Raw genomic sequence first — 16,235 nt, forward strand, 5'->3', positions numbered from 1 at the left:
TTCCAATATTTTTTTGGTGAATGGGTATGTACATATATTAATAAGCAAATTGTCAAGGCAGCTGCGGCGGTCATTTTCCCGAAATAATTTCTAGGGCATAATAACAAAAACTTTATAATTATAAGTAAGCTAAAATGTCGGCCATAGCATTATATTACATGCGTTTTATTTTTCTTGAAAACTACACATCTAAAAAACCACCATTTATAAACGATTCTTCGAACTGTTAAATTTTTACTAAAATTTTTGTAAACGAGAGCAACAGCAAAATAATGCAAATGAGGCAGCTATGTTTACATACGCACTCGCTCAGTCGAGTTCAGCGGCAACACTTGAAAGGGGATTGACTTCTTGTCTCATCTTTTTCTGTCTTAAAGGAATCCACGGTTTGTGAAACGCTTGATGACTTGTTTTTCATGGATTTGTTGAATGAATTTTGTATGACCTTCAAATGGCAAAATACATACATATATACCATATATTCAGGCACGGCTTCGTAATGCATACCCATGTCATATTTATAAGATGGAGTGTAACAAAATGTGGCAGAATTGTGAGGTAAAGATTGAATGAATGAACGCGTACAGACACTTAGGAACTCAAGTACCTATACACTTCATTTAAGTGGTGTAATATATGTAGGTAACTGGAAAATTGTTAATAAAATCGATGCTGAATATTTAAAAAAACCGTCAATGAACATATGTATTTCATTAAAGTATCTTTGAATTTCATTTTTTAACAATACATAAAGAAGGTACAGCTTTGTTTCTGATAACTGATTGGTAAACTTTCTTTGTCTTTTTTCACAAAATTGGATTACCTTATTGCAGTCACAACTCTATTTCAGTTTCAAGCTTTCAATATTTCAATATTTCTGTTATTCGCTGATAAAGCGTTATCCATTTAATTTAAATATAGGTTTTGGCAGACTCAGTATCTGTAAAGTGCTAAATGCGACCACTATGAGCCAATAAAGTTTTAATTGCCCGCTTGTAGTTTCTGAAGCTGGGATTATCAAGAGTTCTAAATTATTGACCGCTCTAGAGAATTAAGCTCTTCTGCGTTTAGTGTTTTCAATGCTGTATCATAATCGTCTGTTAATGGTTAACAAAAACTGCCAAAGTGTCGGCTAACTAAATCGTTTCGGAGGGGATTTTACTTACTTTGTGCCCACCCAGTCAAATTGCTAATTAATTACCATTTAATTATGCGACTTTAAGGTCAATTGCTTACAGTTAGAATATTATTTGAAATTTTCCATTAATTCATACAATATGACGATACATGTGTGGGGAGCATCTGCAGCGAATACTTTTACATATGAATACAATGCGTTGATAAATTTCATATTTAGTTCTGATGAACGGTTCATTTTGTCTTCTGACGCTTTTACTTATTTTCAACTCTGTCGGTTTTCAGTGATTTGTCTTTTGTAAACGTATTAATGGTATTTTCTGCAGTAGATTTCGGTTATTGCAAGAGTGCCAAGGAGAATGAGTAAGAACAATGGAGCCACCAGTGGCAACATTAAACTTTATATGCTGCCAACATCCGCCGTCTCTGGAGAGCTGCGCCCTGCGGTGATACCGCTAACACCGCCAAGTAAATGTTGCAGGTGATGGTGTTCGGTTTGTTGCCCCTTTGGTTGTTCTACTTGCTCTTGTTGCAATGATGAGTGTTGTGCCGTCAAAGGTTTATTCATATTATCTTGATGTTGCTGTCGCCATGTCAACAGATCTAAATCGTTAATGTTAGTTCGCACTTGATTCGTTAGCAGCGGCCATTGCCAGCTACCGCGGCGCTGGGCTTGTTTCTGCCTTAATTGTCGAATGAAGTAACGTAGCATTGCTGGTTGTTGGTGTGGTAAGCGCCCTTGCCGTCTGGTTGGACTCTTGTTTTGCTGGCGTTCTGCTGATTTTATTGTTGTTGGCATTGAACGCAAACGATTTGCCGCTATTCGTGTTATGCCACCGAATGTAGTTGGCACGCGGCGAAAACGCGCCATTCTGTCAGGCCATCCACCATTGCCACTGCTGTAGCCATCAGAAACTGCAATATCGCTGTCAATTATGTCACCATTATTGTTGCTGTTGTCATCATTGTTTTTCTCAAAGCCACTTCTCTGGATTCCAGAAGCATTACCATCCCTCGTAACATCGACCGCTCTTTTCAACTGCACACATAGCTCATACGGTTGCAAGCATTTCATCCATCCAGCCAGCAGACGACTGATAGCAACGGCGGCAGGCGACACTGTCAGGTTGCTGTCATCGCTCCTATCAACTTGATCGCTTAACAGGAACGCTCTTCTCCCATCAGTCTGACCACCATCGTCAACATTGCCTTCAGGTGCGATCTCAGCCGTATTCACCTCGTTCGCTCTGTCGTCACCGCTATGCGGCACAGTTGCAGCCTTTGGTGGTCCCTGCTTTTTGCCGCGGTTCGGAAAAAATAGATCGTCATACTTGAAGATGTCTTTGATTTTGTCGCGCTTGCCGCGATTCGGCACAAATGTCTCGTAGCGATTCAACAATGCATCCAGATCAGGCAAATTATGTTTGCGACCACGCGGCGGTATGAATGGATCATCTTTGTACTGTGGGCCTTTGGAAATATCAAAAAAACAAATACGAACAATTTGTAGTAGCATTACAGTAACTGCAAAGCAAGCGCTAAGTTCAAAAAATTAGAAACTTAAACAACAAAGAGGGGAACCAACAAGGCGTGGCAAACGAGTGTTACGCTTCCGATGATCATTTCACGGATTTGTGTCTGAAAAGCTTTAACAGAAGAGTAATTTTAAGTGATTGTGCATGTGTTTATGTTCTTTTTGTGGCTCTCTACTGCAAGCATGCGACTACAACAAAATATGCACTTTACTTCTATGCTGTGGTGCAAAATGATTTTTATGAGATCAGCTAATACGAAAGCATAGCCTTAGGCGTTTGTAGGGCATTCTGTGCGGCTTCTGTTTATGGAACGCATTATCAATTATGTTTTAGAAGGAAATTGCCAGTGTGAAGTATAACTAAACCTACCGTGATTGAGATTGAAAATATTCTGAAAGAGCGCACTGCGCTGCTTCGGTTTGCGGTCTTCGATGCGTATGCCTTGAAGAGAAATGTAAGAATGCACGAACAGAAGAAAAAGTTCAATATATTATTTCTTTATAAATATATATGTATATGTATGTCTTGAAATTATAATAATTTATTTATTTATATCAATGCCGCCTCTCGTTCAAATTTACACTACGGTGCTAGCTTTCTTGATAAATAATGGTCAGTTGTTAGCATCTTTGATAAAGAAAATATAGTTTTGAGATTTTGTTAACAGCTCCATACATATAATATATTATAATTTAAACTATTATGCTCTGTGGTAGTTCGAAATTTATGCTGACTTTGCTGACTGAACTTTGCTAAAATAACATGTTTAGATTTTTTAAATAAGTAGAAACATTGTAGGAAAAAACTGTCGAGAAGCCTGAATTCGTAAACTCCGTATCTATTCAATTCTGAGCATTATAATGTTAGAAGATGCACTTTCCTCGGGGCTTCAAAGCTGATATCGTAAGACAACATTGTATACTTCACATAAAGTTATGTGTTGCGTAACTTCATGGAGTTGAGATGAAATAACGTTATATTTGGTCTTATGTAGCTTGTTGCGAATGAAAAATGGTCTAAGAGAAGCCTTAAGTTATATTTATACTGAGCGAATCAAAAGAAAAATTTACAGTTACACTTGTTCAGGCATATGTATGCGTATGTGCGACCGTTTCTTCCCAGCGCTCACATTTAATTTTGAAAAACTTTGTCACATCGTCCTAATAAATCCGCGAGCTGACATTGTAACTTCAGTTATATGCCTTACTTTCCAGTTTCGTTTTCCAATTCTCACAGGCCTTATCGTATAAAAATATTTACCAACAAAACACAAACAACTGGGCAGCAAATTTTTTATGTTGAAAACATATTTTCATTTTATTTCCTACTCGCCTCAACGAATTTAATAACTTCAGTACGCAACATGCATTTTAAATTAACCCCAAGCATGACACCACAATTTTGGAATATACATATACAATTACATATATGAATATATGTGCACATGAGTACATAAGGCCCTGGGTACATGAGGTGATTGGCGCTGTAAAGGCACGCTTGCGCTGAAACTGGGTCTAACATGAGAATTACATTAAGGGAGCAGCGCCACATGAAGGAGAAAAATTGTGAAATACTACACCGCACCGCAGATCGCTGATCATGCATTCGCATAATTTAGTAGCGCAGCATATGGTAGATATACATATATTACATATGTACATGTGTACATTCATATGTGGCAATATTGAAAATGTTGCATGCGCTGCATTTGTAATCAGCGTGAATGTCTTGCACAGACTACTGGCTACCTTACCCATAATCAACTACACTTTCACGTTCACACACTACTTCAAGTCAAAATAGTATATAGTATATACATACTACTAACCTGGTGGCAAGTCGTCTTCCAGCTGCTCGCGCCGCACAATCACATAGTGAGGCTCCTCCACCACCAAAGGCGGTTCGAGGTGTCCCGATAAATTCAATTTCTTCCAGTTGAACATGCCTGGGTAGTAGTATTCCGCACCCTCACTACCGTTCAGCTGTGGAAAATGCTGATATGGATAGAGCTGCTGCATGGCCCAACTCAGAAATTTCATGACATCTTGTTCGCCGCTGAGCAGCAATAAAATGTCATTGCTGGCATTGTTGCCTTCATCTTCATCATAGGACATTTCAGCAACGGCATCAGCATCGCTGTAGACATTATCTACCGCGCCGTCATCATTAATGTTGTCCATAGAATCATAGATGCCGCCGCCATCGTTTTGGGCGAATGCATGCGCATTCACGTTGACATCATCATCTTCGTTGGCAGCGCTCGCGCTGGTGGTTGCTTGTTTCACCTTTACTTTCTCACCGTCGTTGGCGGTGAAGTCATCCATTAGTTTAGCTTCTGCGGCGGCTGCTAGGCTTCTACGCTACGGACAAGCAATATCAAGTGTGCAATGCGTGATTGCAAATTGCGGCGCGACAAAGGCATAGTTGGTGGCATGAAACAGAACAAAACAATGATTGAATGAAAAATTGTCTAAAATATAAAATATCGTACAGCAAAAGGCGGCAATATATTGCCGCCTCCGCGATTTGATTTAGCATGTTTATTCATAGCTCTTTTAGTCAATTCAAGAAAATGCAATCCACATTAAACTTATGTTGCGGCAAAATATTGCGCCACTTATGGCAATACCCAATAACCCATTGTACTCATTTGCCCATAAATGGCAGACAACATATCCCATCCTCCGCATCCACTCAGTTTCTGTGCGCTTTCACTCCGCCCTCTGTGCTTGCCTCAAGTCTTACTTTATTTCATTTGCCACATTAGGTAATAAATATGTTCACTTGTGATGCGCTTAAAGGATTGCGCTACATGCTGGTACCACCAGCGATAATGTGGTTTTTGCCGCTGCGGATGCACTCGTGAAAAGATATGAGGAGCCGCGTGGGCAGTGGTTTCAATTACTCTCTGACTTATGTGTGCGTATGTACCGTTGTTCAAGCCGTACATATGTACGTATATTCGAGTGGAATTTGTGGAAAAAACATTATAAACAAATGATGCTGCAGACTTGTTTCAGTCAGTCTATGTACTCTTGTATCGTCTCTTTATTTGCGTGAATAAGTTAGCGTAATAATTTTCGTTTTCCTAGTATTCCAAAATAAACTACTTTGTTGTTTATGTGGGAGAACCATTTTGGCAGTCAGAAATATTTAAAATTGTACAAGGAGGTTGTAAGATCGAAAGCTTTGGAATTCTATACGTCAAAAAAAAGGTCGGTTCTTTTTGTGTCAACTTTATTCAAATTAGAACAAATACACTCGAATTAGTTTCTCTAAGGCTACAACCAAGAACGTGAAACTAGTATTTACAGGGAAGAAAGGTGCGACTGTCCTCTATTTTACTCCAACTAGTGTTTGCAGAAAATTGTGCAATAGTCTCGCGAAGTCAATATCAATAAAAATACATATGTTTATTGCTTAAGTACAATAACATAGCTATAATTATCCCTGCTATTGAAATTTATATCTTTTATGTCACAAATAATTCTCTGCTTCGTGGGCACTAGAATAATCGACCCTGTGATTACAAGTCTTCGAAGACCTTATCGCTCAGTATTGCTGGCACCATACGTCATAAGCAGGCTAATAAATGTGTGAAGGTCTAAATTAATTATTGCAAATCAATTAAGTTATTCCAAATAGCATTATTCAGATCACAATATAATCATAAATCAATATTGTAACATTTATTGCACTATAACATTTTTTATTTTTTTTATTTTTTGTAATTATATATGTTACTACGATATTTAATGTATAATTAAGATTTTTATATAAACATTTGTATTTAGACATATTGTTATATTGTATATTATTTTTCATCTCATGGGAGACCAAAAATATAAGTCAAATTATGGTTTTGTTATCAAATTTGCTTATTATTTACTAAAATAGATTGCAAGTAAAATGTATTTAACAAAAAAAAAAAACAAAAACAAAAAAATAGCACCTAAGCGAGACAGTCACAAATGACTTGCCTGATAGTTTCATAAGCAATCATAAGTATGTGAAAATAAATATTGATTTTAACAACATAGAATTCTTAATTGAGTAATTTAAAAGGTTTATCAATTTTACAATTAATTTTTCTCAATTCTCCATACAATGAGGCAATTAACTAATTGCACAATTTGGACTTAATTGTTAATAATTTGATGCAATACATGCGACCATATGAAGAGTATATTCAAAAACGAATGTTGAGAACACAAGTTAAAAATAGAATACAATTCGTATTCTGCAGTTTATTCTCTACAGAAATCGTGAATAAATTGCAGTCAAATTTGGAAACTTCTTGACGTGAAAGCAATTAATAGTGTCCGGCCGATCGCCATCGACCAGTATCGACCAATAAAATGAAAAGCTTCTTCGGCCATTTTTTGCCGATCCTTAGCCGATTCTTGGCGTTTTTTCGGAAGCCATCCCATGTTCTTTTCGCTCTTTTAATTCCTCTTGGAAAAAAATCGAATAAGTTCTTTTTTTATATTACAATATTAAACTATTTAATTTTGATTATTAAATTTAATCATATAAATGTGCATATATATTAAAGGGAGTCGAATTACAGCCCAAAGAAACGGATAATATAGACATCTTTGCCTAAAAGACTAAAGGTACTATAAAGCGGTTTCGAGACAGCGATTTTTAAGGTGAAGTTTAAAAAATCTAAACAATCGGTTGTATGGGCGATATGTGCTTATAGAATGGAATTTGTTCTGGGCGAATGTGGTTGTTTAAACTAAACTTGAATGATTTGGGAGATATATAGTATATATTAAAAATTTTACAGGGTGATCGCCTGTGTCAAACAGTTCTATATCTTAGTTTAGTGCTTAATTATGACAATTTATAAATTTTCGTTTAATGGCATATTGTGGACGAGGCAGTGGTCCGATTACGCCCATCTATGAACTTTTTCCTCTCTCTTTTGCCACCAAGTTTCATTACGATATCTCCATTTTTAACTCATTCATATCTACATAACCTATTTCAATTAGTTTTAGTCGATTTAAGCGATAAAATCTAATTTACTTTGTAGCAACATGTTGCAAGGGTAAAAAATTGTTAATACCATTTTAATATATTTCCAAACTCCAAATAAAAACAGTTTCTACATTAAAGAGGTAATTGTTTCAGCTAAATTAAGTAAGTACGACGAGTCAGTTGAAATCTTAATTGCTTCCCTAATTGGTACGCTAGAACAAAGTATTATATTGATTAGTTTACATAAGGTGAATTAATTTCTTGGTATTAAATTTGGTTTTTTGTCCCAGGCAGATTTTAGGAGAAGATGCAATTTTTCTGAAAACTATTGCACGAAAAGCTCTAATTTGTTGTTATTTTACATTTATACTAATTGATTTAATTTTTAGTGGAAAGTAGTAGTGCAAATGGACAATGGGTTAGTAGACATTACTGTAACATCATTGCAAAGTACTGAGACCTATTTATATTGCAATTTTTAGGCACATCTTAAATTCTTCGTAACTCACGATAGTCACGTCATATTATTCTCAACTAATTTAAAGCCTCTTTTGACTAGTGGAGATCCGACAAATTCTACGAATATTACAGTTACAGGTTATCTGATAAGCATAAGTACATACTTATGTATTAATGAGTCACTTACACTGCGCGTTGATTTGGGTATTATTTTTAATACTATGCATGCAGAGATAGTTATCTTTCAAGTCCCTTACCATATGTGTTTTCAATTTGATATGAAAAGAATATTTTTAATTCGCTGCTTAAGACCAATTAATGGACTGATGTGAATTGTGCAAATTCTGTGAGAATGAAGCCTCTTTCCACTGGTGCAGACGCATTAAAGGAATGCGAGTTCACAGAAGAATGTCAGTGGTGTAATGTTTGGACAGCTAACCTTTCGATAATAATTTCAAATATTCGAAAATGATTTATTACATTTTTAACGTGATAAATTTACCTTCACGAATATCCTCAACTCCATGGTAATGAGTTTCGAATTAATAACTTCAATAGGAGCTATGCAAAATGCAAAAAGAGCAGCCGTAACACTGTCCCACTTTCCCGACGGAGGTTTGTTTTACTTGCCGCGCTGTTGCGGCCCAACATTCATACCATAAACATCGCGTTTACAGTTAATTCAGTTATGTTCCTGCGCGAAATGTTCACTCCCTGCGATCGTATTGATTTATCAAAACTATAATTGGGCAGATGATAAGATTTGTTGTTATTGTTGGAATTTTTTGAGAAATGTGGCCTGTCTCGTTTTTTACCTCTTTTGCAGTTTTTGTGAGTCGGCATTACGATACAAAAACTCGTTCGTTGTGATAAGTTATCGACAACCCCTCAACACTCAAAAAATTAAAAAAAAAATATTGAATTAAATGTTGCGAAAAAATTACCAGCGCCTGGCGATAATCTCAAATTGGCGAATGACTTCATCGAAGGAGCGAGCTACAAGTAAACATTACTGTGTCATCGCATACGCGTACAGTACCAGTGTTTCACAAATAAAATCGCGCAATTATAGACGGACACAAGGGCTTATATAAATACAAAGATATGTAAGGGTGTATGCGCAAGTTGTTTCACAGGCCATATGGCTTTTGATGAAGTTGAATGTTTGAGTTTTATGAATGAAGTGAAATTTCGTTTCAATATCGGTTGGAAGCGCTCGCATACAAACACAGCCGAACAGTAGCGAGCAAACAGTTCGCGAAGTACAGCACATAATTTCAGGTTGTTAAGTACTGGATGGTGGCATGAGCGCAGAATTAAAGGTATATGAGTACTTTTTGAAACAAACAGTATGTCAGTAATATACATATGTACATACATATGAACATCTTTTGCGACTTTGGTGTTCACTTTTAATAGGATGATAGACGCAATCAATAATCAGTTTCTAAATATTTGTAAACCATAATTTTGACAAAGTTTCTTGTTTAGCACCTTAATAGAAGTGCATACCATATCAGACCAAGCTTTTTCCAGTCGAGGACGTGTAATCAACCTGCCATACAAGTTTTTATATGGTGTCAGTCACGCATGCTTATTGTTACTTCTTGAAGGATAAACTTTTCTACAGGTAAATTTCGAAATTACTGAGTTTACAAATTGTTGTTATTCAGTACGACTTTAAAACTGTACCTACACATATGTATGTATGCCAGGAAAAGTAAAGTTGCCTCATCAGTCGCTCGACAGGTATCAATTAAGGATAATTACTAAAAAAACGAATGCGAATTTCAACCAGCAATCCAAGACGGACGTTCGGGCGACAACCTAGCGCAGATATCGAAATATCCATACCGACACTTTATGGTTTTAGCGAAAATATTGAAAAAGAAAGGGGAAAGACATGAGAGATGTGAAACACTTTCACTGCAACCTTGAAGCGGTATATGTCTGTTTTCCTCACAGGAATTATTTATTGCACGTTGATTTTTGCTTTTTGCAGCCAAAATCGTAACAACAAAACAGATCCAATTAGCGTGTAGCACTTTAAACCTCTGCTTTCGTTTTTGCTTTGCGCTTCTCACCTGTCAGCGAGCAGCGCTCGATAGTACTCCTGCGGACAGTTGTGTTCAGGCGGCTGGCAATGGTGCGCCCAGTACTTGAGCGGCGTAAAGAATTCCTTCATCTGCATGGCGCGTATACGCGGTGCTTGTATATGCCACCATTGGGCTGATCGTGGTTGTTGTTGCTGTCTTCGGTGGGTTTGTTGCGCGTTCTCACTTTTCCATTTCAAGCTTTCAGCGGCACCTGCCAATAGCGCATTTAGATCGTATGCATCCTTACCATCTGCCAGATTGCCGCTAACCTTGAAGGGGTGCGTCAATTTAATACCAGCATTGTTGTTGCTATCCATACTGGAAAGGCCCAGAATATCATCGCTGTTGGTGTTTGTGCCAGTGTAGCCATTTGTGGCAACATTGCCGCCGTCTAAACGAAAGCCGGTTGCATCCTTCTTCGGGCGCACCGCCTGCCATTGAAGCGGCTGCGGATTTGCAACAGCATAAATATGCTGCTGTGGTAAGTGAATCGTGGTGGCATCAGCTGTTATGGTAGCGCTTCTGTGGCTGTCTCGTGTTTGGCGAACATGGTGCCGTGCCAAGGATGCCGCTGTGGCGATAAGCGATGGTGGCAAAGATAAAACCGTTGCACCGCAATAAATTGTAAGCGTGGCGAGGAGCACGGGAAGCGTGATCTTCATGCCGCTTCTCGGTTTTCGGCTCCCTCTTGCAAAAAACCCGCTGTTGGGCTGCTCAATTTCCGATTTTTACTTTCTTTGTTGAATGTTACTTGACGTTCTTGTTTACTTTGGCCACAATTTTTGTACCCGGTTATTTTTTTACAGCACCACTAACGCGCACAACGTGGTGGTTCCAAGCGTTTTTAATAGAAACTGAAAGTTGCTGAACATCTTCGAGTTGCTTTTATATCAGTATCGGTAGCGGATGCACCAACGTACATTTGGATCGCGGCTGTCTATTGGGGAATTGGCCAAGAAGCGACCAGCAGCCCACCCAGGCGTAGGTGCGCTTTGGGGACTGCGCTGATGTTACTTTGCCGGTTCGATAGTCGGGCGAAGAATTTCTGCGTTCGCTAAGCGAGTGTTGTGGCCACCATGGCCACCAATGCGACTGCTGAGTTGCCATTTGTTTGCATTGTTCATGAGTGCGTGAAATTAAATATGTGTACTGCTGCTGGCTTTTATGTTGCATGTGTGACTACGTGCCTATAATCTACTGTAAAAAACATGCTGATATACTATTTGTATTAAAGGCCCGAAGGCCTTAGACGTTTACACAATAAATTTTTTTAGAAATTCTACAAATATTCCAAAAGAAATTTTAGGATACAAATATAATTTAGTTTAATAGCAAACCAAATGCAAAATTCTAATTTAAAAATTATGCTCTTCCCAAGCCAAGGCTGTTTGTGCACGCAGTCGACATTACCACTCAAAATGTAGTCTGTCGAAATATAGTAAGCTTTCTACACATTTATAGAGATCCAGCGCACAGAATTCGAAAACAAATTGCAGCGTTTCAAATAACTATTTCCGACATTTTTAGGTCTTTCATAAACACTCATACACATAGTATATGTATATCTGTAGTTGGTGGTGAGCTTGTCGTCTGAATGGCACGAAAAGTAGCGGCACATCAACTACGAAAGGCGCGTTGCCACCAAGCAGTGACTCAAATAAAACTACTGAAGAAATTTTAAATCTCTTGCACCACATAAATTAATCACATCCAGGTGCAAGACAAATGAGGCGCTGAATTCAACAGGACAGCGTCACGCAGAAAAGGTTCATAACAAGACAGAAGGAGTAAATAAAAGTGGCGCTGTCAAGCCAATCAAATGCCGATAAAACAAAAAACTAACTCGAACCGCGCTGGGGACCAAAGTGCGAGTTGCTAGTTATGGATTCGGCTTCTTTTTATTTCTGGACGCTTTATTGTGTGGCACTCGTTAATTTGTTACGCTCTAATATAGGATTGGAACTGCGGGGTAGGAACTTATACAGCTTTCATGCCTAGAATCGCGACTTCATGAAGAATGCTATTGGTTATCACTTTAAATTATTTAAGTAATACACCTAATAATCAATGACGATACACCATAGTTCCCTCCTGTTGCCAAGCCGTTACTGGTTGGCGAAATGCTTACCTTTTGCAACTTTTTGATCTGCAGTGCTATTTTATTCTTGTCATAGTTTTGTGGTACTATTGTCTTGTCTGTCTCTGTCGCGAGGTTCTAATTTATTTCCTACATATTTCTGCTGCGTTATTATAAATGAACCAGTGTGTCGAACTCTGCTAGTGCGCCAGTCTTGATTGCGCACAGGCATTTTGTCGAAAAGGCGGCGATCCGATCCGACCCAGCCAGCAATGAAAATTGAACCCAGGAATGTTTTCTTGTATGTGGATATATTGCTTCTAGATCAATTACAGTTGAAAAATGGGAGGGAAAGAATTTCATTTGAGTAGATGGAGGCTAGCCATTCTCGAAACATGACTTCAATTAAAAGAATAATAGCAGACAATGATATTTTCAACTGAAATGAGCTAAAGGGTGTAATCGTGTATTTACATGAGCCATCAAATGTTGCAAATAATTTAAAAATAATAACAATATTAATATTTATTTCTTTATATTTCCATATAAAAATAAAAATAAAGCAAAGTACTGTTAACATTTTTGCAGCACGAAATCAATGAAGTATTTGAGGAACGTCGCGCCCGACAACGCGAGCAGCAAATGCAGCAGTGCAACCAAAGTAAAACAAACTCCAATGATGATATTAATAACTACCACAGCAATGATAGATTTTCCCAGAGCGATGAAGTTGACGCGGCATCAGAAGCGACTAGCACTAACACTGCGGAAATTGCAAGCCAGCATGCGACAAGTGTTGACAATAACAGCCAACTTTCAATGGCGTTCACAACGGGTTTCACGCCTCGCCTTCGCACTACAACCGAACTCAAAGCTTTACCGCCGCCACCTCTCGGCCCCACTAACCAGTCTTCTGAAAAGAACCAGGACGAAGATAACTCTAGCTCTAGTGCGGCTGGCAGCAATGAAGATTACTCCACCATAGTCAGCACACAGGAGGATGTGAATATTTGGGCAAATAAATTTTTACGGGATTTGGATAATTTGATGTCATCCACACGTCCACTTTCCCTAAGCGCCTGTTCATCGCCAACTTCGAAGACCTCACCTCAATTACTTTCCGCAGCTGCCACGGCTGCCATTCAGAGCCGTTATGGGCGCTGTGCAGCTGAACGTGCCGAGAACTGGGTATCCAACGGATTGGTGCTATTGCGACCAGAGAAACATGTGAGTACAAAAATGAAAGGTTTATTCTAATATTGCTTTCTGTCATGAATATCCATATTTCTCTTCATGGTTTGGCATTTCTTAAAAGATCCGGAATTGTTTATTTTAGGCTCTATGTCCGACTCTCAAATTGGGGATCATATCTTCGCTGCTAAAGACGGTCGTTTGTTAAGCCAGAAAGCTCTTATTGTTGCATAGCATGTTTCGAAAAGTGTCTTGGTTAACCAATCAAAAATCTGCTTAATCATTTTAAATATAATTCGCTGGGGTTTTTGCATATCAAAAGTAATGAGATCTAAGGCGATTAGCCCTGAAATAAGTATTATCAAAAAGCAAATATTGAGGGGATTTTCTTACAAACAACTTCTACAACTGGCATTCGTACCGTGTGTTACTGTGTCAGTTAAACTTTTTCTGCTTGAGGAACGCTGTAATGGTCAGGAAACTTCAAACTAAAATTAACTTCACTAACCTCTCCGATAAACTTTGGCCCATCCGTATCTACGCGATAAGTTTTTGGAGTTAATTTAGATTTTGAACGAAAGGCTAGTTCTTTTAATTGAAAACATTACAATCCAAAGAGGAAAAATAAGTACAGTCAATTGCTTTTAAAGCATTTTGCAACGCAGACACTTTATCTTCAACCCGTTAAGCATCAACTACATCCAATATACCGAAATGAGGTTTTGTCAGCTAATGATTGTCTGCGGATTAAAGCGGCCCACTGAACGGTATGTTGAGCTAGACAATCAGAATTGGCTTCCATCGACTAACGTCTGATTCGATGCATATTTACGATATTTACGAGCACATTTTTTGTTGAACTGATCGCCTTCGAATGCAGGTGAGCGCCATTAACTCTAACGGTTTCCACTGTTATCTTGATGTAAACACATGTTTGGGCACACGTTCGCGACAGTGTGCAGCTGTCAACCGTGGACTTGCTAAGCAGCTGCCCAGCAATTCGGGACTAAGTTATGTCTCCACAAACTCACATTACATGCAGCACAGTAACAATGCATAGGAGTAGCAACTGTTGTGCATCGGCAAGGAGGTACGTCACGGCCGCTCAGTGGTACGGCAATACGGGAGCCCGTCACGCCGCCGCGAGTAAGTCAAGCAGTTAAGGTCGCGCTGTTGTAGCGCACTTAAGTGACATCACCGTGGTACGAATTAAAAGTTTATGGTAATTTTGCGATCGGTTTCATAAATTCAAGCACCTTTTGCATGTGAACGCATACAGGCGACAGAACAACAGAGATGGTGGGCGAGGAAGAAGAAAATATTGCCATGCACCAAAACAATTGGTAAAATAAAAGACAATGCCTGCAGGGGGAAAAGTTGCAGAAGGTAGCCGAAATCAAAGCAAAGGTAAAAAATTGCACTGGCACGTTTCGGAGCGATCTGCATGGCTGTATTTATGCGGTGGACTTGCTGCTAACGCAGTTGCTGTAGTGGTGCCATCGATGCTTGTTGCAAGCCACCGTTTGCCTACGTCTGCTGATTTTTGTCACAAATAGCATCAATAATGAATGCTGTAGATTACACGGTGCCCCGCGACATGCTGAGCGTAGAGAGGCTACCACGTCTTCCGTGCTGTTGCAACAGCGCTTGCTACTGGTACTTATTACTTGTTGCTTGTCGCCGGCGCATTTTTATTGTTTGTAACTTATTGGCACTTTATTCTCACTGAGCACTTTTTTCTTACGTTTTTCGAGTCGAAAACCCATTACGTTTTGTGTGCCACACAGAGGTGCAATAATGAGAGCAATCTGCCTGTTGAATTATGCTAGATTAGATGTTTATTATGCTCATAATATTTTCCGCCAATTTACGGTTTTTGTTCATGTTACTATTGAAAATGCATTTGGTTTGATCTTAGAATTCAAGATTTTCTCTTACGTTTAAGTATGTGTTGATATTTATTTTTTTTTTTGTGTTCGGGTCATGTTTTGGATCATGCGCTGAAAGGCGAGTTGCGAGATGACAAAACTAGTTATGCAATCTGGAAACTCACAATTTTATCGTAAAGTTTAACATTTTTGATGATTTTTGATCATACGTATACTAAGGCCGTTTCGACATACGAGCGCTATTTGTGTTGTTTACCGTTACTTATAATATTTCCCCCCGACTATTTTTTGTATTGTATCGACTGTATGGGTGTTTCGAGATGAGCCGAATACAACAAAAATCGTTCGCACGAGTTAATTTTTACATGAAGTAAAAATTAGTCAAAAGAATGTATTTTTGAGCTGCACCGAAATATGTACTCTTTATTAATACTCTTAAAGGGACATTTCGACAGGCAAACATTTATTGTATACTAACTGTATTGCTGTATTGCCTGTGGAGACTCCATATTGCTTATGGAACAAAATATATGTATACTAATTTGTGTGCTATATATTGAAAGCAATGAACTGTCACTTCAGCAGTTTGACAAATCAGTTTTCATTTCTATGAAAATTTCGAAGAGGCAACACATCCCATTTACACATATACCGAAGGCAGTTTCATTTCAATAATATTAGATTTAGTAGAGCGAGTATTAAGACGGTTGTGTTAAAATCTAAAAATAAAATACATTTTTCCAAAAAATTAATGTTTGGTTTAATGTTGTTAATTTGCAGAAAAATTATACAGAATGGAATGGCCAATGAGCGAAGTCTTAAATTTATTAAACTAATACAAGCATAAATCAAAATATCATTGCTC

At 38.2% G+C, this 16,235-nt stretch overlaps 2 protein-coding genes across 7 annotated transcripts in view; one reads left to right on the top strand and one right to left on the bottom strand.

Annotated features, from left to right (window-relative positions):
- Positions 1-16,235, top strand: part of LOC120782686 (rho GTPase-activating protein 7) — a 246,354-nt gene that overhangs the window by 188,326 nt on the left and 41,793 nt on the right. For all 5 annotated transcript variants that reach the window (XM_040115081.1, XM_040115105.1, XM_040115114.1 and 2 more), the window contains one exon: positions 12,879-13,517. In XM_040115081.1, coding sequence (XP_039971015.1) covers positions 12,879-13,517 — 639 coding nt within the window. The remainder of the gene's footprint in view (positions 1-12,878; positions 13,518-16,235) is intronic.
- LOC120782724 lies at positions 1,138-11,036 on the bottom strand. Of its 2 annotated transcripts, XM_040115154.1 has the most exons (4): positions 10,202-11,036; positions 4,501-5,027; positions 3,042-3,113; positions 1,138-2,607 (listed from the first exon to the last, which is right to left on the bottom strand). In XM_040115154.1, exons 1-4 carry the CDS (start codon positions 10,873-10,875, stop codon positions 1,538-1,540), a joined length of 2,343 nt encoding a protein of 780 aa, XP_039971088.1. In that variant the 5' UTR covers positions 10,876-11,036; the 3' UTR covers positions 1,138-1,537. The 2 variants fall into 2 exon arrangements, with proteins under 2 accessions (XP_039971088.1, XP_039971096.1); XM_040115162.1 differs by lacking the exon at positions 3,042-3,113.

This window comes from Bactrocera tryoni, chromosome 1 (genome assembly GCF_016617805.1).
Source record: "Bactrocera tryoni isolate S06 chromosome 1, CSIRO_BtryS06_freeze2, whole genome shotgun sequence".
Lineage (NCBI taxonomy): Eukaryota > Metazoa > Arthropoda > Insecta > Diptera > Tephritidae > Bactrocera > Bactrocera tryoni.